The 23,681-nt window shown below is 35.1% G+C and overlaps 1 protein-coding gene and 1 long non-coding RNA gene across 2 annotated transcripts; one reads left to right on the top strand and one right to left on the bottom strand.

Moving 5' to 3' along the window:
• Positions 1-1,090: 1,090 nt before the first annotated feature.
• LOC121758328 lies at positions 1,091-10,358 on the bottom strand. The gene is made up of 5 exons (XR_006041414.1): positions 9,615-10,358; positions 8,513-8,599; positions 3,935-6,980; positions 2,833-2,919; positions 1,091-1,300 (listed from the first exon to the last, which is right to left on the bottom strand). It is a non-coding gene; the product is annotated as an uncharacterized LOC121758328 (long non-coding RNA).
• A 9,216-nt stretch (positions 10,359-19,574) lies between these two features.
• On the top strand, positions 19,575-21,126 carry LOC121759155 (geranylgeranyl pyrophosphate synthase, chloroplastic-like). The gene is made up of 2 exons (XM_042154661.1): positions 19,575-20,234; positions 20,410-21,126. Exons 1-2 carry the CDS (start codon positions 19,700-19,702, stop codon positions 20,958-20,960), a joined length of 1,086 nt encoding a protein of 361 aa, XP_042010595.1. The 5' UTR covers positions 19,575-19,699; the 3' UTR covers positions 20,961-21,126.
• Positions 21,127-23,681: the final 2,555 nt, after the last annotated feature.

Raw genomic sequence — 23,681 nt, forward strand, 5'->3', positions numbered from 1 at the left:
GGATAGAAACATATTGGCGACATCTCCACGGAATCTGGGTCGAAATTGACCGATGCCAACATCAACCTGTGGATTACTGCGACAAGGGGATTAGCCAACTTTGAACGTATGTAGCAACAAGACGGCTGTTCAAATTCCTAACAGGCTTGAATGCAAGATATGACGGGATCCGAAGGGATATTCTCAAGGAAACTCCGTTGCCCTCAGCCGAGACCGCATACGGTCTGGTAAAACGAGAAGCTACGCGGTTGAAAATCATGCCAGCAGCAAACATCGATCCCCAGACCGGCGCAATCAACGATGGATCATCATCAGGCCAAGTCGGACACGGGTTCGCCGTCAGAAACCAGCCATCACCGCGACCAAAACAGCCACCACCACGAACCGCCGCGCAACAGCCCAATCGCCAAGGCGGTTTAAAACCCAACAAATCAAAATTATGGTGCTCTCATTGCGGAAAACAAAGACATACTCGAGATACTTGTGTCCTCCTCGTTAGATTTCCGGAATGGTGGGATGAAACTCAAAAGGCTAAAGCTCGATTAGCTATCGGAGTCGAAGATGGACGTGGATTATTTCCGCAAGGAGCAGAGAATAGGGAGATGACTAACACCCGTGGGAGAGCAGGAGATACCGGTCCTCAACCGGGTGGAGGCGGCAGGCCCGGCGAGGCAGCCTTCGCTGAGAAGAAAGGAGGCGGGTCATATGGAGGTAACGGATTGGGGTTGAGAAACCCCGATCCCCAATTTGATTTTCAGAATAAACCCCAAAGCATGAGTAATTGAATTTCTGGTCCTTATAGTTCAGAATATATGCAATATGACCCGGGAAAATTACAGTTAGGACCCCAGAAAGACTATATTCCACGTTTGACCCCAAAACTGTCTGAAAATTCCGTCTTAAGCCCAAATCGTTTTGCACCCTTGGAAAATATACCTGTTGCATGCATTGCCCAAAGTAAAATTGACCATAAGGAGAGTGAGTGGATTTTTTATTGTGGGGCAACTGATACTATTGTAACACCCCCTACCCGATTGGCGAACGGTCGAATAGGAAATGTCACAATTACGGTACCATAAATTATGGTCAATTAAAAACCAAACTTAATTCATTAACCTATCAGCAAAAGTTCCAACACTATTTACAAACACAGCGGAAGCTGTTACAAATATTCAAATACTATACATGCCACATCTAACAGAAATGGACACAAACGCCGCAGTGATCAGTGACCCACCGAGGATGCAGTGCTGGCGAAGAAACGAAAGAAATATCCAAAGGAATCCCCGATCCAATTAACCTGTAGCACACTCAACACTTCAACCACAATTCTCTAACAATCAATAATCATACAACTTAAATTCTTATTATTATATTTGCCAATCATTACTGCATATATCATATTATTATTTGCTTATTAATTTCTAACATATATTGGGCAGCATCTCCTCTATAACCAACACATACCCAGAATCCAACAATAGGCAATATCAAACCCAGAATTTATCAACAGTCATCAGCATTTATATGAAGCATCTAATATTCCAAATGGTATCCACACATTAACATAGACAAATCACAGATGTCATCACACGTATCAACATACCCGTACCAGTAGTCAAATCTTCGTCCACGACTTCAAATTTCCAAACTATGTCATCAGAGGGGTATAATAATACAATAATTCCCATATGTCATAACTATGTCTGCAAGTCTCTGATTCTCAATATTTATATCAAAATTCAATATAACCATGTAACATAATCCATTTTCACGTATAATATAACAGATGTTTCACCTAATCTCATATTATAACTTATATATTATCATACACGTATTGTCACATATATCATCACGAATATTTTGATCGACACTATCACATAATTTTCACATATGGCCCCTTAATGTGCTTAGTGACAGACTAGGGTACGCGGACTAGATCAGAATCAGATACAGACGCGGATTTTGTCCTCGAGAGGACTCCGCACAGACCACCTAATTAGGGTGCAGACAGATAATCAGACCATCCATTTCGGATGCAGACAGATAATCCCGAGAACAGACCACCCATAGGGTGCAGATCAGACAGATCAGATAACAGACGATCCTCGCTTCGGTTATCCAGAAGACGAGAGATCACAGATGATGCAGCGCTGCTGTCCTATGGCATGCCAATTGTACCCACAGAACACACTCAAGCACGGAGCGTAAACACAGTCAAATATACCCATTTTCATATCAATACTTATTCTCAATAATTACTAACATAACACATCAGTATCTTCTTTTCATACCATATCAGATTAGATAAACAGATAAATTTCCAGCTCTTTCAATACCATCACATATCCAAATTTACATTTTTTGTGTCAGAAGCAACATATACAGATCACATACTGCAATTACATATTCGTATACATCTCATCAAGGCGTAAGCACAGTCACACATACATATACTTTATTTCAGACAATTCTCAACAGAACACAACACATCAGACATCATCACAGATAGAGCACACATCATCACATGTAATCATATTCGTATATATCTTATCAGCCTATATCAGATATCACATTTACCTTAATGCACATTTCCATATTTACCTCCAACTTTACAAACATAATCATATCCATTTACTTATCAAATTCATATAATCATTTCTCACACCAACACATATATTTCCAAATCATTCAACAATTCATCATTTTCTCATATTTTACTCCACAAGTCTTTTATCACATAATTAATCATAATTTACTAAGACAATAGGTCACATAATAATCACATAAAAGCACATGAGAATTAGGCCATTTAAGTGTTGAGCATGCTACCTGGATGACGATATTTCCAAACCTTTCCATTCGACATTTCTTCTTTCGCCGATCCTTTTTCCTTTCATTTGCTACATTTGGGTGTAGCTACCTCATAGAATTATAACACAAATTAATTTATCGAGAAATAATATTACTATAAGCTAAAAATTCTCCCCTTTATCCTCATCTAATATCCTAGATGAAAGTAATTCCATGATCTACCAATTTACTTTTAATATATCCACTACATTGGACTGTTTTCTCGTTAATGTTACGTAATCATTTAAAAGGCTTTAGAGGCGCAACCTAGTATTTTCAAATACCCTTGGAAGTCTAGTTTACAAAGCAACAAGATTCACTCAAAAATTCCTAATGGGTCGAGAGATATTCTCCTTTCACCACAGACTACCAAAATCGAGCAGTTTCTGGCAATAGTTTCTACACAATTTTTAAAAATAGTATTTGTACTCTTTAATTAATCACAAAATTCAGAGAACAACTAAACACCTTATAGTTAATTTATAAAGTATGCAATCAAGTTTTCATCGACCTTAAATTCCCTGAATATTTCGGATAACACATACCAAAACATGACAAAGTACCAGAATTTTGACAGTTCGTAGCTGTGTTGTTATAACAATTTATAAACATAGTAAACGAGCTCCTTAATTCTCCATAAAATTCAGGGATCCTCTAGACTCATTATAGTTATTATAGAAATTGTTAAACCAAAGTTTACACTATTCTACTCATGCCAAACAATTCGGAACAGGTCACTGAAAAACAGGGGATTAAACCTTGTTGAACAAATTTCTATTTCAATTCATGTTAACTCAACTCTTAAATCATTTATTTCATCTATCATTAACATCTAACCACCAAACCATAAACTCTGAGGTATATTTTCAGTCTCAACATCAAGTTCATACCATGGCAATTTTACTTTGAAATTACCCATCAAAACGTAGCATACGACGTCCATACACTACGTATTCAACAATTAATCGAACATAAAACCATGCATCCACCAACACCTATGGAGCTCGAAATTTTCAGATTTTTAACCTCAATATGAATTGAATTTCATGTTATAAAAATAGCATAGGAAGAAAGACCTTACTTGGTTTCATAACGTTTACACGATTAAATCGACGGTTCGACAGAAAATCGGGGTGAGACTTATTTGAGAACCTCAAGACTTTTCCTCTCCCATGGTGGACGGTTTTTCTTAGAAAAAAATAGGAAGAAGAAGATAGTTTTTGGTATTTAATTTAGTCTTCATCAATTATTGTAATGTATGGCAATAGTTTTGCCATTTGGCACCTTTTTATTAAGCCACTTGTTATATAATTTCTCTAGAATTCTCTTTATGCTTCACACTTAAAAAAAATTGAATTCATCTCATGCCTAATATACTTAAAAAAAACGTCACTTTTTATATAGGACATTATGTTAGTTTAATTCATTTAGAAAGACCATTATGCCCTTCTATCGCGTTTCCTATACGAGCACCGATTTAATTCTAATTTCTTGCTCAATCTTACTCACATTACACTTATTTTGATCTCTAGATTCCATATAAATTATTTTCCAATGGAAATTCCTAATATTTCTCGGCAAATTCGTCGAAAAACCCTAATCGACGACTTTTCTCAAAAACGTACTAAAACTCATTAAACCTCAATTCTTTGCTCACATATCCTTTCTAACACTTATTTAAGACTTATATTTCAGTATTCCATGATTTATTGAATTATCAAAATTTATTTTGTTATTTATTTCGAATTATTCGCCGAAAACCCTAATTTCAGCGATTTACTGCACCAAAAATTAACTTTTCCGTCTAAGGTGGATTTTGGGGCATTACAACTCATCCCCCCTAAAAAGAATTTCGTCCTCGAAATTCCATCAGATTTCCGTACTCCTGAAGCGCTATGGTTTCTCTTATGTCATTTCATGGCATTACGTCATTTCCTATTCGTAGCGTATCCTCATTTTCCGCATCAAGCCACAAAATCGTACTTAAAATCACATAATCCACCTTTCACATATAATGTCACATAATTTCATATTTCGCCCTAATATATCATATTAAGATTATTAGTTCCATCATGTCACAGATTCAATAATATATATAAGCATACTTATCAAATTGTATCGCATACTTCTTTACATTTTATTATCTGACAGATTTCAACATAAGTTCCATTTTCAAATCCATAGCTCATATTCCAACAATCGTTCATCATATAGCATATAAAATCACATAATCAGCGTTTTCACATTCAGATTCCCCATCCGCATTCATATGACAATGCTACCATTTTTATTACTCATTTATCCCGTACGCCATTCTAGTTCATTTTTAACTTATTCCTGTTGTCTTCTTATATCATGTACAGTTACTTAGCTTATATCCCTGTCACATCACATCACATCATATTTCATATTGCCCGATTCTGAGTACTCATATAATCCATATAGATTTCATACTTCCATTCACATCACATATTCATACACTTCATTTTCACGTACGCTTAGCTCATTTAGAGCACACATATTCATCCATATCAGGTATCAATCAATTCACATGTTCACATTCAGATAGCCCGCTTCGTCGTATAAAACTTATCATATATCCATACGATTTATCAAAATCAAATACAAAGGATATATCCCATTCTTATCCTTTCAAAAATTTCCATATAATCATTAGTAACATACTCATATTATCTCATATAAGTTCATTCACCTTTCACCAACTTATTACACCCCGTATAATCACAAGTATTTATTTTAGTGCTTGTTAGCACATAACATTCATTTTTCTTCTCTTTTACTTACACTCTTTAGTATCTTTCATTAGGACACACATATTCAAATCACATCATTCATTCAATTTTCAATCATGCACATATACTATTTTATTCACATAACATTCTATAACCTCGAACATTCACATTTCAATATTCGTCATCACAACAGCAAATCTCGAACTCATAACACTAATATCAGAACTCAGTAGAAACGCATATAACAAAATCTAATTACATGGACCATATATATCAAGGCATATCAGACTATATATCACATATCAGGGTTATCATATATGTTTTCTATGTCCACATATTATAACACATTTTATCACATGATCTAGTTCGCATATCGTTGCATATAATATCATACACCTTATCGCAATGTTGTCCCAAATGTGCTTATCAACAAACTCGGGTACGTGGGCTAAGCGAAATGCCCCACATGAGGCCTGACCGAACTCTCTCATCACACCACATTTTTACAACTCACATGTCCTCACATTTTTCGCATATAGCCTTTATCAGGGCGCCAATAACCATGAAGACCGATGTACTTCATTTCAGATAATTACATTACATCATATATTATCTTACAATTCACATAGAATCACACATTGTTTTATAACATTCATATACATCATTTTCCTTCCAACCTTAGCTCATTTTCATTTTCATCTTCTTGTATCTTTTCTTTTTTTTTTTCTTTTCACAACTTTTTACGTAAATTCATTTGTTAGCATTTTCTACTTCTTCCAACTCACCATTCTTATAGCTTTTTTTTTTCATCCAAAATGACGCTACCGAGATTCGAGCTATATGGGGTGGCCAGTCCCATATAACCACTTTTCTCGGTCACACGGGAATTCTTGTCCCGTACTTTGGTAAACTTTAGACCTTATACTTTATCAAATACTCGTTTGACAAACTTCTATACTGACATACTGTAGCCACTGCATCAGGTCACTGATATCGAATACGACTGACACCCTATGTGGCATGTTACTAAACACACTTCAAACCCACCAAGAGCCTAGGAACACCTAAACCTAGGCTCTGATACCAACTTGTAACACCCCCTACCCGATTGGCGAACGGTCGAATAGGAAATGTCACAATTACGGTACCATAAATTATGGTCAATTAAAAACCAAACTTAATTCATTAACCTATCAGCAAAAGTTCCAACACTATTTACAAACACAGCGGAAGCTGTTACAAATATTCAAATACTATACATGCCACATCTAACAGAAATGGACACAAACGCCGCAGTGATCAGTGACCCACCGAGGATGCAGTGCTGGCGAAGAAACGAAAGAAATATCCAAAGGAATCCCCGATCCAATTAACCTGTAGCACACTCAACACTTCAACCACAATTCTCTAACAATCAATAATCATACAACTTAAATTCTTATTATTATATTTGCCAATCATTACTGCATATATCATATTATTATTTGCTTATTAATTTCTAACATATATTGGGCAGCATCTCCTCTATAACCAACACATACCCAGAATCCAACAATAGGCAATATCAAACCCAGAATTTATCAACAGTCATCAGCATTTATATGAAGCATCTAATATTCCAAATGGTATCCACACATTAACATAGACAAATCACAGATGTCATCACACGTATCAACATACCCGTACCAGTAGTCAAATCTTCGTCCACGACTTCAAATTTCCAAACTATGTCATCAGAGGGGTATAATAATACAATAATTCCCATATGTCATAACTATGTCTGCAAGTCTCTGATTCTCAATATTTATATCAAAATTCAATATAACCATGTAACATAATCCATTTTCACGTATAATATAACAGATGTTTCACCTAATCTCATATTATAACTTATATATTATCATACACGTATTGTCACATATATCATCACGAATATTTTGATCGACACTATCACATAATTTTCACATATGGCCCCTTAATGTGCTTAGTGACAGACTAGGGTACGCGGACTAGATCAGAATCAGATACAGACGCGGATTTTGTCCTCGAGAGGACTCCGCACAGACCACCTAATTAGGGTGCAGACAGATAATCAGACCATCCATTTCGGATGCAGACAGATAATCCCGAGAACAGACCACCCATAGGGTGCAGATCAGACAGATCAGATAACAGACGATCCTCGCTTCGGTTATCCAGAAGACGAGAGATCACAGATGATGCAGCGCTGCTGTCCTATGGCATGCCAATTGTACCCACAGAACACACTCAAGCACGGAGCGTAAACACAGTCAAATATACCCATTTTCATATCAATACTTATTCTCAATAATTACTAACATAACACATCAGTATCTTCTTTTCATACCATATCAGATTAGATAAACAGATAAATTTCCAGCTCTTTCAATACCATCACATATCCAAATTTACATTTTTTGTGTCAGAAGCAACATATACAGATCACATACTGCAATTACATATTCGTATACATCTCATCAAGGCGTAAGCACAGTCACACATACATATACTTTATTTCAGACAATTCTCAACAGAACACAACACATCAGACATCATCACAGATAGAGCACACATCATCACATGTAATCATATTCGTATATATCTTATCAGCCTATATCAGATATCACATTTACCTTAATGCACATTTCCATATTTACCTCCAACTTTACAAACATAATCATATCCATTTACTTATCAAATTCATATAATCATTTCTCACACCAACACATATATTTCCAAATCATTCAACAATTCATCATTTTCTCATATTTTACTCCACAAGTCTTTTATCACATAATTAATCATAATTTACTAAGACAATAGGTCACATAATAATCACATAAAAGCACATGAGAATTAGGCCATTTAAGTGTTGAGCATGCTACCTGGATGACGATATTTCCAAACCTTTCCATTCGACATTTCTTCTTTCGCCGATCCTTTTTCCTTTCATTTGCTACATTTGGGTGTAGCTACCTCATAGAATTATAACACAAATTAATTTATCGAGAAATAATATTACTATAAGCTAAAAATTCTCCCCTTTATCCTCATCTAATATCCTAGATGAAAGTAATTCCATGATCTACCAATTTACTTTTAATATATCCACTACATTGGACTGTTTTCTCGTTAATGTTACGTAATCATTTAAAAGGCTTTAGAGGCGCAACCTAGTATTTTCAAATACCCTTGGAAGTCTAGTTTACAAAGCAACAAGATTCACTCAAAAATTCCTAATGGGTCGAGAGATATTCTCCTTTCACCACAGACTACCAAAATCGAGCAGTTTCTGGCAATAGTTTCTACACAATTTTTAAAAATAGTATTTGTACTCTTTAATTAATCACAAAATTCAGAGAACAACTAAACACCTTATAGTTAATTTATAAAGTATGCAATCAAGTTTTCATCGACCTTAAATTCCCTGAATATTTCGGATAACACATACCAAAACATGACAAAGTACCAGAATTTTGACAGTTCGTAGCTGTGTTGTTATAACAATTTATAAACATAGTAAACGAGCTCCTTAATTCTCCATAAAATTCAGGGATCCTCTAGACTCATTATAGTTATTATAGAAATTGTTAAACCAAAGTTTACACTATTCTACTCATGCCAAACAATTCGGAACAGGTCACTGAAAAACAGGGGATTAAACCTTGTTGAACAAATTTCTATTTCAATTCATGTTAACTCAACTCTTAAATCATTTATTTCATCTATCATTAACATCTAACCACCAAACCATAAACTCTGAGGTATATTTTCAGTCTCAACATCAAGTTCATACCATGGCAATTTTACTTTGAAATTACCCATCAAAACGTAGCATACGACGTCCATACACTACGTATTCAACAATTAATCGAACATAAAACCATGCATCCACCAACACCTATGGAGCTCGAAATTTTCAGATTTTTAACCTCAATATGAATTGAATTTCATGTTATAAAAATAGCATAGGAAGAAAGACCTTACTTGGTTTCATAACGTTTACACGATTAAATCGACGGTTCGACAGAAAATCGGGGTGAGACTTATTTGAGAACCTCAAGACTTTTCCTCTCCCATGGTGGACGGTTTTTCTTAGAAAAAAATAGGAAGAAGAAGATAGTTTTTGGTATTTAATTTAGTCTTCATCAATTATTGTAATGTATGGCAATAGTTTTGCCATTTGGCACCTTTTTATTAAGCCACTTGTTATATAATTTCTCTAGAATTCTCTTTATGCTTCACACTTAAAAAAAATTGAATTCATCTCATGCCTAATATACTTAAAAAAAACGTCACTTTTTATATAGGACATTATGTTAGTTTAATTCATTTAGAAAGACCATTATGCCCTTCTATCGCGTTTCCTATACGAGCACCGATTTAATTCTAATTTCTTGCTCAATCTTACTCACATTACACTTATTTTGATCTCTAGATTCCATATAAATTATTTTCCAATGGAAATTCCTAATATTTCTCGGCAAATTCGTCGAAAAACCCTAATCGACGACTTTTCTCAAAAACGTACTAAAACTCATTAAACCTCAATTCTTTGCTCACATATCCTTTCTAACACTTATTTAAGACTTATATTTCAGTATTCCATGATTTATTGAATTATCAAAATTTATTTTGTTATTTATTTCGAATTATTCGCCGAAAACCCTAATTTCAGCGATTTACTGCACCAAAAATTAACTTTTCCGTCTAAGGTGGATTTTGGGGCATTACAACTATGACCTACGATATGAAAGATTTTTCTGAATTTAATGGGGCAACTAAAAGCCAAATTCAAACTGCCGATGGAGAGTTGACCGCTGTGGGTGGGAGTGGAACCATTGAAATATCCCCAACCCTAAAGCTTACAAATTGTCTCTATGTGCCCAAATTATCTCATGAACTTATGTCTATCAGCCACGTGACGAAAGAATTAAACTGTACGTTACTAATGCATCCAAATTTCTGTGTATTACAGGATATCAGAACGAGGAGGATAATTGGGCATGGCACTGAGCGTCAAGGTCTTTATTATGTGGATGAGATTACTCAACAAGGTGGCACCGCGATGCTTGCTCACGGATCTGCAAATCGGGAAGCTTGGTTGTGGCACCGCAGATTGGGGCATCCACCCTCGGGTTATTTAAAATTGCTTTTTCCAAAGTTTTCCCATTTTAAGGATATTACTTGCGAATCTTGTGTTTTGGCAAAAAACCACAGACAAACCTTTAGATCAAGTGATACTCGCGTTAAGACTATTTTTTCTCTAGTGCATGCCGATGTTTGGGGTACAACTCCTATTGTTGGTGATCATGGTTTTAAATATTTTCTCATTTTTACGGATGACTGCAATAGATTGACTTGGGTATATTTTTTGAAGCATAAATCTGACGTTTTTGAAAAATTTACCCGTTTCTTTACAATGATCCAGACACAGTTCCAAACCACGATCAAAATTCTTAGATCCGATAATGGTAGGGAATTTGTTAACAAAGACATGACCGATTTTTTTAAAGAAAAGGGGTTAGTTCATCAAAATACTTGTCCTTACACTCATGAACAAAATGGTGTAGCTGAACGAAAGAATAGGATAATCCTAGAGGTCACGAGAGCCCTGTTTTTTGACTCAAATGTTCCTAAATTTTTATGGCCCGAAGCTGTTGCCACTGCTGTCTACCTGATTAATCGTTTGCCTACAAAAATTTTGGGTATGAAAACTCCTTTGCAGACTCTCGCATCCCTTACTGATATTCCCCCACCTCTCACACTTCCGCTCAAAATCTTTGGTTGTTCCGTTTATGTGCATGTACCGAAACACGAAAGAGGAAAATTTTCTGCATGTGCAATAAAATGTGTTTTTTTGGGGTATGGGATAAATCAGAAGGGCTATCGATGCTATCACCCGGGGTCTAGGAATGTTATAACAACCATGAATTGTAATTTTCTAGAAAGTGAATACTTCTATCACACCCAACCTCGGGGTCAGGGGAGAGTGCTGTTCAGGGGGGTGATAAAATTGGACCCCTCAGTTCGCCGATGCCACATCCAAGTATCTCGATCGTGGAACCAACAGAACAAGCTAGTGTCACTGCCGAGTCAGTCACATCTGCTGTAGAGCCTCCTCAACCGCCCACGCCTGAATCGAGTCCTCCCCCAGTGATATATGAGGTAATTCCTGAAACTAGCTCAGATAATACAGTTATTACCCCTGACACTTTTGGTGTAGACGAGAATGAGAATGCAGCAATTGATGGTGATACCGACCACTATATACTCCCCAACAGAACTACTCGTGGGGTCCCGGCTAAGAGATACATTCCTGAGAGGATTAGTAGAAGCCGATATTCTATGGCGAATCTGGCTAAAGCAAATCTAACAGAGATGGCTAGGGCGTTTGAAGCAGCACTTTACGAAGAAGAAGAAATCCCATATACGGCCGAGGAGGCTATGAAAATTGCTCACTGGCGAGAAGCAATGCTAGTAGAAATGCAGGCTCTGATGAAGAACAATACATGGGAAGTATGTCTTAAACCTGATGGAGTTCGAACTGTGGGATGCAAATGGGTCTTCACTATCAAACGAAGACCAGATGGGTAGATTGAAAGGTATAAGGCGAGACTTGTGGCCAAAGGATACACTCAGACTTATGGAGTTGATTATGCTGAAACATTCTCACCGGTAGCAAAGATGAGTACTATTCGAGTCCTCTTCTCAATAGCGGCAGTCAGGGAATGGCCACTACATCAGTTCGACGTGACAAACGCATTCTTACATGGGGAACTGAAGAAGCCCATTTACATGGAGCCACCACCTGGATTTGTTGGAGATTTTGATGGAGGAAAGATTTGCAAACTAAAACGAACACTATATGGGCTAAAGCAGTCACCTAGAGCTTGGTTTGGGAGATTTTCTGAGGCAATGAAGAAGTATGGGTATGAACAAAGCAACTCTGATCATACATTATTCTTGAAGAAAAGAGAAGGAAAGATCACATGCCTCATCATCTATGTAGATGACATGATTCTCACGGGAGATGATGAAGAGGAAATAAGCAAGCTAAGGAAGAATTTGTTTGCAGAGTTTGAAATGAAGGACTTGGGATTACTAAAGTACTTTTTGGGTATAGAAGTGCTAAGATCAAAGAAGGGGATCTTCATCAGTCAGAGGAAATATGTACTTGACTTGTTAACCGAGACAGGACTACTGGACTGTAAGCCAGCAGATACTCCTATGGTTCATAATCATGGTCTGCGGATAGTTGAAGGAGCTGAAGCCACTCACCGCACGAGATATCAACGTTTAGTTGGGAAATTAATATACCTATCCCACACTAGACCCGACGTAGCTTATGCAGTTGGAGTAGTTAGTCAGTTTATGCATGCACCTCAAGTAGCTCACTGGGAAGCAGCACTGAGGATTGTTCGATATCTGAAAGGGACAGCAAACCATGGGATTCTATTCGAGAATCATGGACATTTAGAGATTCATGGCTTCACGGATGCTGATTGGGCAGGGAACCCAAATGACAGAAAATCAACTGCTGGATATTTTACCTTTGTGGGAGGAAATCTTGTCACGTGGAGAAGCAAAAAACAGAAAGTGGTAGCCTTGTCAAGTGCAGAAGCTGAATTTCGAGGGATTAAGAGTGGGTTGACTGAGATTCTGTGGCCGAGGAAATTGATGACTGAGTTGAACTTAAACTCACAGAAGTCATGTAAGTTGTTCTGTGATAATAAGGCGGCAATCAGTATATCTGAAAATCCAGTTCAGCATGATCGGACAAAACATGTCGAGGTGGATCGACATTTCATCAAGGATAATATAAAGGCCAAGACAGTAGAACTTCCTTTTGTGAGATCTGAAGATCAGTTGTCGGATATACTCACGAAAGCTGTCGATGCAAGAAGCTTCCATGAGGTATTGGACAAGTTAAGTATGGGTAATCCCATTACTTAACTTGAGGGGGAGTGTTAGAAAGGAAAATATGTAAGTAAGGAAAATAGGTAAGCAAGAAAAAGAAATTAATTAGGGAATGAGTATTAGGGCAAATCTTGCCATTTTTATGTAACCCTTGCCCTATTTAAAAGAGGCGTACCTATTGTAATTGAATAAACAAGTTGAATGAATAATACTCCTATCTTTTAACACATATTCTTCACTATAACATCGCAAATGTTAGTACTACTATATAGTTAGAATATATCTAAAGCAAAAGATGTACATATGCAGTTATTATGTAGTCAAAGTGTCAAACTTTAATACAAGAACACTCCTTGTACTAGATTTTTTAAAATTTAAATGGCGTAATGTTTTGTTATACTACTGCAAATAAAATCATCTCCTTCCACAAATCCTCAAAATCATGTGTACTTCCTGAAATTGAGGATGTCACAAAAACTTGCTTAATGTTTTAGCATCATACTCCCTCCGTTTCATAGTAGTGAAGACATTTTTTTCCGGTACGGAGATTAAGAAAAATTGTGTTACTGAGTTAAGTAAATGAAGAATAAAGTAGGAAAGAAAAAAGGTAGAAAGATGAAGAGAGAATAAAGTAAGAGAGAGTAACGTAATTAAGAATAAATGTGTCGACATTTACTAAAAAGAGAAATGACTCCACTACTATGGAACGTATTAAAATAGCAAAATGACTCCACTACTATGGAACATGGAGTATTTCTTTTTCATAACCCCGTCCATGATGCCCTGTGATTACATTGTTCACATTTTGTCTCATTTCTAATCCCGTCGACATAGTATTGCTTAACTATGCTATACTAGTGGGATCTCGAGTTATGTGTAAAATGAATTAAAGACTTAAGTTACCATTCGTCTTTTCATTAGGTCCGACAATTTTCGATATGAAAACCCATCACGAAAAACTCTGAGTTAATAGATTTTGGTCAAGTCTTATTTGATTTGGACCATTATCGGACCAACTTAATAAAAATTCGATAATTTCAGGTTGGGTATGAATACTCCTCTGTCTTAACAAAATTGAGACAATTCTTTTGCGCAAAGCAGCGGCGGATTTAGGTGGGGTAGCCGACCCCACCGCCTTCACGTCTCTGATCCATCCTTTATATCCAAAACCCGGGCGGCGCGTTATGGTCGGAAAGAGAACTGATCTTTGTCTTACTAGTTTTCTGTGAAATGGGCTCGCCAACTGGGCCTTCCTTTTTTTGTTGTTGATTAATATTGAACCCGTTTCATTTTCAGCTTATATTTCTAACTAATTTAAATCTTATTTTTAAATTTAACGGTAGCTTTATTTTTAGTTTCAATATTAATATAAGTTCCATCATTAATTCAAGTGTTTTAAATTGAATCTTTTACAGTTGATCATTATTATTTTATTTTTTCAATATATAGTATATGGAGTAATCAACAATTGTTATATTCTCTATGTTTTCTCTTATTAATTATGTTTCTTGAATTCATTATTTTACATATTGTATCCTTAATGAGACTCAATTAAAGCTACAAGGGATAAATAGTTGGGTAATCACGATTTTTAATACTTTTAATCAAATCTATCCAAATTATTGTAAATAATGTTTTAATGAAACAATTTTAAGCTGTTGGCAGACTGTGAATATTTATTGATGTCAACTATCTTGCACAAAATGGAGTATGGCATAATGTTTTTTTAAATTTTAATATATATTTTTTTAAATACTCCCTTCGTCCCATAAAAATTTGTGCACTTTCCATTTTCGTCCGTCTAATAAAGGGCATTTCCATTTATGGAAAGTAATCCTCATATCATTACTCATATACATCAATTTATATACAACTTATACCACTATGCCTACCATTATAACTCATTAAACACTAAAAAAATATAGGTCTCACTATCCACTAACAATATTTTAACTATCCTTTTCCCTTTTCTCTTATTTTACCAATTGTGCATTAATTCATGTGTCATTTCAATTGCCCATGTTTTTATAGGTTGAAGGGACTAATAATTATTTAAATATTACTCCGTATATTTGTCCGATCCGACCCCATAGTTATCAATTTCTGAATCTGGCATGGCGCAAAGAGATGAAGAAATTGTGTTAAGATAAAATAAATTATGAGAAAATAAAGTAAGAGATATAAGAAAGGGTAAAGTAAGAGAGAGAATAAAGTAAAAGTAATTAGATATTTTTTTCAATAAAAAAATGACTCAACTTAGTTGGTACAGATGTAGTATTATTTTAATTAATTAAAATAAATTATACTTTAATGTTATTATTTAGATTTAAATAGTGATAAAGTTTTGATCGTATTATATCATGTTTTAATTGTATAATAGTATCGAATCTTATCATGTAATAGTATTAAGTTTTAATCGTGTAATATTAAGTTTGAGTCGTTGTCGTGTCAACTTGAATGGTATCATATCGTTAACGGTAGGGCAAAATTTTTCTTATACGACACAAACATACACATAGTAAATGGGCTTGAGTCCTTATCAGGTTGACCCGATAAAAACCTGATGATTTTGGGTTGAGTTTGATCAGATAGACTTTATTAAGATTGGGTTGTTATTGAATTTTCTGATAATGACCTAATGCGTCCGATTTGTCAATCCTATCTCTCGTTCTTTTGTGGCTATTCGCTTCACACGGGTACTCATGGGCGGGACCCAAGTAAGAGGAGGGAGGGGCTAAAGCCCTCATTGATATTGTTTTTTTTAAAAATCATTTTCCTATTACTTTTTTTAAAATTAATCAAGTTTAGTGTAAATTATAATGGAAAAGCCCTACAAATAATCTAAATTACATAAAAGTATACTTTAAAATAAAATTTAAAAATTTCAGCCTCTATCGATAAATATTTCTGCGTCCGCTACTGGGGTACTGATCCTCTGCATTTCAAATTTTTAAAGTACTTTTTTGTCCTAGGCTACATGTAACTCAGAATAAAGGGATTTGTCCGAAATTTTTTAATTCGATTTATTTAAAATGCACCTTTGGTTTCTACTTTGTAGTTTGCTCGTTAAGCTTGGTTCCCTCTAAACTGAGTGTCAAAATAGAATAGAAAATATTACTAGATGATGTCGCAACTGTTCAATGTAAGACTCGGTTAAAAGTTAAAACGACGTTATATCATCTGCTATAATGCTTAAAAAATGTAAACTGGAATTCGACTTAAACAATAAAATAAGCATATCACTCAGAATCTTAGAAAATTAAGCAGGATGACTTTGACTCATATTCATAGCACATTTTCGTCTTATCAAATCCTAAATTATATAGCACATATTCCTTTATAGGCAATCTCATATAATGTGAGATGGTTTCTTTTAAGACTCCTTAATTATTCGCAACTTTAAATAGTAGTAATATATATTTTTCATACCCCTTTACATTATTTTTTCAACTTTTCTTAATATCCATATACGAAAGAATATCTCACATATAACGGGGCGGATGAGAGTATTTGGAGCGACAAAAAAATGTTTGAATTCTGTGAATTTTGGTTCGACACTTTGATATTTTTGTTTGATAGTATACTATTTATTAGAAATAACCTATTTTTACTTAACACTTGTAGTGTCTACTGATTCTACTTCCATTGGTGCAATTTTCATAATTATAGAATTATTGTTAGTGTGTTACTACTATTAGTCAATTTCGTACAACAATAATAAATTTTAGGGTCAGAAATGGAGGAGTTTAATAATTTTAGACTATTGACTAAATATCAATGTTGGACTATCCAATTAATTATGAGCATGCAAATTCATATGTTGATGACAGATACATCAATTGACTGGAAATTTGTGAGTTAATTACTAGCAGACGACATACTTCATTCATTCAGTTTGTTGTCTGTTGCTGGTCTATTTTGGCTGTGCGTTAAAAACATGGATTCGTTGAATTTATGCACAATTATTGACTTAATAGTACTACTAGTTTATGCAAATATATTCTGATATTCAATTTTGATGACTGCTGAATATTTTTCATATAATGGTCGTTACGGTCATACCACGGAAACCTGAGGTTGATTTCAAAATTAACAATTTGCATGTTACGGCAGAATTTACCTAACACTACAAAAACTTAATTAGTTTATCTAATTTTGTTTAATTGAGAGTATGTTGAGCTGAATTAAGGTGTAAATTATTTCAAATTTGATATAATCAGTGTTTTCTACGGTGTGACTTGTACATTTGCAAGAGCATCTATAAGGGAAAGGGTAAATGGAGAGGTAAATAGAAATAACTACCATATTTACATTTTCTTCATAAAATTTCATGCTCCAAGGGAAAAGAGTATTTGAGGAGGTATTATACCTTCTTTCATTTCGAGAAGGTATCTTTACCTCTTCTTGATAGAAAAGGTAAAAAGTTAGTTATTTTTGTTTGTCTTTTTAATTTACCTTCTTTCATTGGAGTCCATTACTTTTTAAGAAGGTATATTAACCTTTTTGATAAAGTAAATGAGAAATATACCTTCTCAATATATCTTTCTCCATTGGAGATACTCTAAGTAAGTCTCCAGTCGCCTCAATATTTTAGAAAAAAAATGTCCTAGTTCCTAGCTAAACATCGTGCACGTCATTATTTCTGGATATCTAATTGTAACTATACAAAACCAAAAGTACCTGAAACTATATTTATTTACATAATTATCTTTAAGATCAAATAAAAAGTTATTTTGATAGGTTGCAAAGTCCAAAATAAATTACTACTAGTATTATTATACTTACTTAATGCCAAATAGCATACTTTATTATTTTGAGGTGTCTCCTCAAAATAATTTAATGTTAACTATGAAGTTGGGAACATTTCTTACACTGTAACTTCATTTACCTCGATTTACAAGAGTATTAAAAGTAAGAGAAATTATTTTTTAACATTATGGCATTGCTATTATAGGGTTGAAATAGTAATTTTATATTATATTATATTTATTATTAAATCAATGTTTTACATATATATACTATTTTACCCTTATAGTATAAAACGTATGTATGTCTTTAATTAAGGAAAATGAGTGTTAATGAGATTTGTGCCTAGCATTTAATTACATTTCAAAGATTTTTATTTCATTTTTTTGCCAAGTTCTCTCTCATCTTCTCTAAGTATATGTCTATAAATAAATTCTCACTTTTTTCCCCAATTATAATTCTCCATCAACAAATTCTCATTTTCTTTTTCTCCAATTATAATTTTCCATCAACAAATTTTCTCTTTTCCAATTTGCTAAATTCTAATTTTCTATAACAATAAAAATATTACTTATATCATTTTATCACGTACAGACTACAATACGCATTCGATTAATTCCATTTGTCTCTTCACAACTTTTATTCAAAAAATTAATACTAACTTTTTATACATTAGAACAAATTATTCATTTATAAGAATAATAACATTTATTAGCAAAGCATTAACTTTTATTTACAAGGATAATAAATTTTATTCATAAGGATAGCAACTTTTATTGATTGGAACAATAATTTTATTTTACTAATATGAGATCATTATTTTCTAAAAGTAATCCACCATTATTTACATTAACTAATGTGAGATCATTTTTTCGCTTACAAAATACATTAACCATTTTTATTAACTATTTTTATTGAACCAAGATTATGAGTTATCATCATTATTATTGTTATTTTTATTATTGTTATAATAGTATTATATAGAGTAGTAAATATTTAGAAATATGATACTTCCTTCGTCCTCCAAGATAGAGACTTAGAGTACAAATTTTAAAGTGAAATTAATAAAGTAGGGGAGTAATTAAAAAAGTGATTAAGGAGTAATATTGTTAGTGAATGATGATGGTTGAGCTTAGTGTTCATGAGAGAAAGATTTATAAGAGAACAAAAATGGAAAAAATAAAAAAAAGTTAGGCGAATAGAGTTGAATACAAAATTGGTTTATTACATCATCCATACTCCATAGTGTGAAGGTGCATTTTGAATGCCCTCATCCAAAACCCTATCTGATCTCCTCTCTCTTTCACTCTCACACTATATATGTGCTCGCATCTCTACTTTTTTCCATTCACTGCAACTTCTCTATCTCTATTCAACAACCCCAAATTCCAAAAACACAATTCATTATGAATCTGGTCGATGCGTGGGCCCAGAATCTCTCATTCTTCAAGCAGCCATTCCCCTCCAAATCCCCCATCGGATTCATCCACCACCCCAAATTCGAACCCCTTTTCCTCAAATCGCGCAGGCCTATTTCCTCCCTCGGCGTCTCCGCCGTCCTCACCGTCGAGGAGGCCAGACTCACCACTCGCAGAGACGACGCTCCCTTCGATTTCAACGCCTACGTCGTCGAGAAGGCGAACCACGTCAACAAGGCGCTCGACGACGCTGTCGCTGTCGGGAATCCGCCGATGATCCACGATGCGATGCGCTACTCCCTCCTCGCCGGCGGCAAGCGCGTCCGCCCCATGCTCTGCATCGCCGCCTGCGACATCGTCGGCGGCGCTCAGGCCGCGGCGATCCCCGCCGCCTGCGCCGTCGAGATGATCCACACGATGTCGCTCATCCACGACGATCTCCCCTGTATGGACAATGACGACCTCCGCCGCGGCAAGCCTACTAATCACAAGGTCTTCGGCGAGAACGTCGCCGTGCTTGCAGGTGCGGATTTCACCCTAAATCCTCCATTTCCTATTCAATCAACACTCCAATTAATGCATCAATTGTGTTAATTTTCGAAATTGTCTCTCAATTCGCTACCAAAATCAGTATATATCCCCAATTTGTAACGTTTAATTCAATTGTGATTAAATCTCGATTGATTCCTCTGTCTCAGGTGATGCTCTGTTGGCGTACGCGTTTGAATTCATGGCGAAGGCGACGGTTGGGGTGGCGGCGGAGAGGATATTGGCGGCGGTGGGAGAGCTGGCGAAGGCGATCGGGACGGAGGGGCTGGTGGCGGGGCAGGTGGTGGATCTCCACTGCACCGGCGACGCAAATGTAGGGTTAGAGACATTGGAATACATACACATTCACAAAACTGCAGCATTATTAGAAGCATCGGTAGTTTTGGGGGCAATCATGGGAGGTGGAAGCAGCGAACAAGTCGAGAAATTAAGAACATTTGCTAGGAAAATTGGTCTCCTTTTCCAAGTTGTGGATGACATTTTGGATGTGACAAAGTCGTCGGAGGAGTTAGGGAAGACGGCCGGGAAGGACTTGGCCACCGACAAGACTACGTATCCGAAGCTGCTGGGGCTGGAGAAGGCCATTGAGTTTGCGGAGAAGCTCAACGAGGAGGCGAAGGCGCAGCTGGATGGCTTCGACCCGAGCAAGTCGGCCCCGCTGTTGGCGCTGGCCGATTACATTGCTCATAGGCAGAACTAGGTTTGCTGAATTGTTGTGTGTTTGTTGTAGAAATGAAGAGTGATGATATTATGCTATGCTATGCAATGAATTGAAATATCATAGCAATTCTTTTGGTTGTCAAATTATTTGTATCTTGTTACATGATCATTGTTAATTGGAATGATAAAAGCTAAGATTGTTAACAGCTTTGGTTGTGGAGTTTTTAAATGTGGAAAGCCTCTTGAATGATTCTTTTGCTCACATACAAAGTTGGTTCTGACTCTGATTGATAGAAGAAGTTATAATTTGTTACATAACTAATTCTAATTGAAATAATACGAGATACGTTTATCATGTCTCTCACCATCTATCAAAAATATTTTTCAGTCTATGACACTAGATTGCGAATCCTTGGTTTTGAAGAAAAATTAAAGCTTATTTACAGAATTTTGAATATTGAATAACCCATGACATTCATCCTTCCTTATCCATAAATGGTCAGAAGATTGATTTTTGTCTTTATGAAATTTTAATACTTTCTTCGTTTTTAAAAAATAAAAACTTAAACTACACGGGTTTTAATGCATAAAAAATTTATAAAATAAAAAATATAGAAAATTTCTATTCATACAAAACGACCAAAATGAAAATACTTTCTCTTTAATAGTACAAAATAAGTTAAAATAAGAGAGATTGAGAGAAAAAAACAGTTGTAAATGACAAAAGTTTTAGTGGAAAAAATGAGAAACATAAGAGAGAAAAAAAAGATTGAATTTTTGTTAGTAAAAAGTAAGACTTGGAAATAAATTATAGACAAATTTTGATGAACTATAAAAATAGAAAATATGACTGTTTTTCATGAATGGATAGTATTTATTTGTTGGAGGTTAATAGAAAAAAGTGAATCTACATTTTGGTTGACGCAGGTAGCCGTAGCAGCATGTTCACTCCATCTTTAAATATTCGGTTAATTTGGACTTCTTAACTAAATTAATCAGCATTACATTGATAAATTGACTGTGTAACTAACTTATTAGCAAATTAGTTCAAGTATATTATATTGCTCAGATTTAACGAGGCTTTGAACTAGAGCAGCTTAATTAGTATTATACACTTTGTTGGTTTTCGAATCAATGAATGACAAAATTATAATACTATTAGAGCATCTCCAATGGCGGACGTCCGGTTAGACATCCGCGACGGGCGACCGGGACGTCCGCCATTGTAACGAAGCAACTCGGATACAGACGTCCCGTAAGGACGTCGGATGTCCTCGGACGTCCGGGCGACGGGCGGGCGGACGTCCGCCATTGTGGCGTGGGTCGGACGTCCGGTATTAATTTTTTTTTTTAAACTCTATATATACGGCTAGTTGAACTTCATTTCATTCGCACCACTTGTAATTTTTTTTTCGAATCATGTATGTTTTTTTAATGAAGTTGTTAATTTTTCCCGTTCGTATTCGTGTTGAAATTTTATTTCCGTAAATTTAATTTAATTTAATTTCCCGTTCGTATTCGCACCACTACCTATCCACATCACTAATAACAATTATATAATTTAATTTACAATCGTATCAACATACGGAATTTAATTTACGAGACAAATACGGGAAATTCGAATAATACTATTAAAATTTAAAAAGTACATTAATTTAAAAAAAAGTACAATAATTTAAAAAAAGTACAAAAATTAAAAAGTACAATTTAAAAAGTAAAAAAAAAATCACTCATCGCCGCCGTCCTCGTCTCCGTCGTCGCCCAGCCCATCTTCACCGTCGGTCTGACGCCGATCCGGGGCCTACAATGTTTTCGAAAAAAAATTAAAAATTAAAATCTGACGCCGATCCGGGGCCTACAATGGCGCCGTGAGGATCGGCGTTAGAACCGGCGTCATCACACGAATCGGCATGGCCACGCCGAAGTTGACGCCGATTTCGCCGATGCCGGTCGCAATGGTTCGGCGTCAGAACCGGCGTCGGCGAAAAATCGGCGTCGCGATTTTGACGCCTCCATTGCTGATGCTCTAATGGATGTCCGAGTGGGACATCCTTGCATTGGAGATGCTCTTAGTAAATATGACTATGTAGTTAGAAAATATCGGAAAGCAAATTAATATTTAATGTGAGCGGCTGCAATCGAGATGAGTGTGACATATAAACCAATTGGTGTTAACTGTTATTCGAGCCCTGCCAATATTGAATAATAAATGAATAGTTATTTTCCAAGAAAACTTAGTTCAGTGCTTTTCGTCTCTCATGGTATATTTTAGTCATTTTAACGATGCTAAGAACAACTCTTACGAGAAAAAGGAGGAAAGGTAAATGAAAGAAATATATCCTCTATTTATCTTTTCAAAAAGTGAGATATATCTTTTTAAAAATTAATATATTTCAAAGGAAAAAGATATATAAAAAGGTAAATTATTTTCTAAAATATAATAATAGTTCAAAATACATTTCAAAACATAAACTATAATACATTCTCAAATACATTCTCCATTGGAGAATGATTTTTCGTGAAAAGAAGACAAATATGATAGTTATAAGATTTTATCTCTCTATTTATCTCTTCCCTTGGAGATGTTCTAATATAATTTATTCTGTGTGGATTTTAACAAGATTAATTATTCTTATATATTTATAAATTATAAACATTCTAATTTTCCTAAGTTAAATTATACTCGTATAACTCTAATCTGCATAAAGATAATAAAACACTGCGGTGAATTTAAAATTTAAAAATGACTATGTATGCTATA

The sequence above is a fragment of the Salvia splendens genome, chromosome 12 (assembly GCF_004379255.2).
Source record: "Salvia splendens isolate huo1 chromosome 12, SspV2, whole genome shotgun sequence".
Taxonomy (NCBI): Eukaryota; Viridiplantae; Streptophyta; class Magnoliopsida; order Lamiales; family Lamiaceae; genus Salvia; species Salvia splendens.

Excerpts from the sequence above, each read along its gene's own strand:
- LOC121759155 (XM_042154661.1), top strand. The coding sequence starts at position 19,700 with ATGAATCTGGTCGATGCGTGGGCCCAGAATCTCTCATTCTTCAAGCAG. Across the intron at positions 20,235-20,409 it reads GAACGTCGCCGTGCTTGCAG|GTGATGCTCTGTTGGCGTAC; the intron begins GTGCGGATTTCA and ends CCTCTGTCTCAG.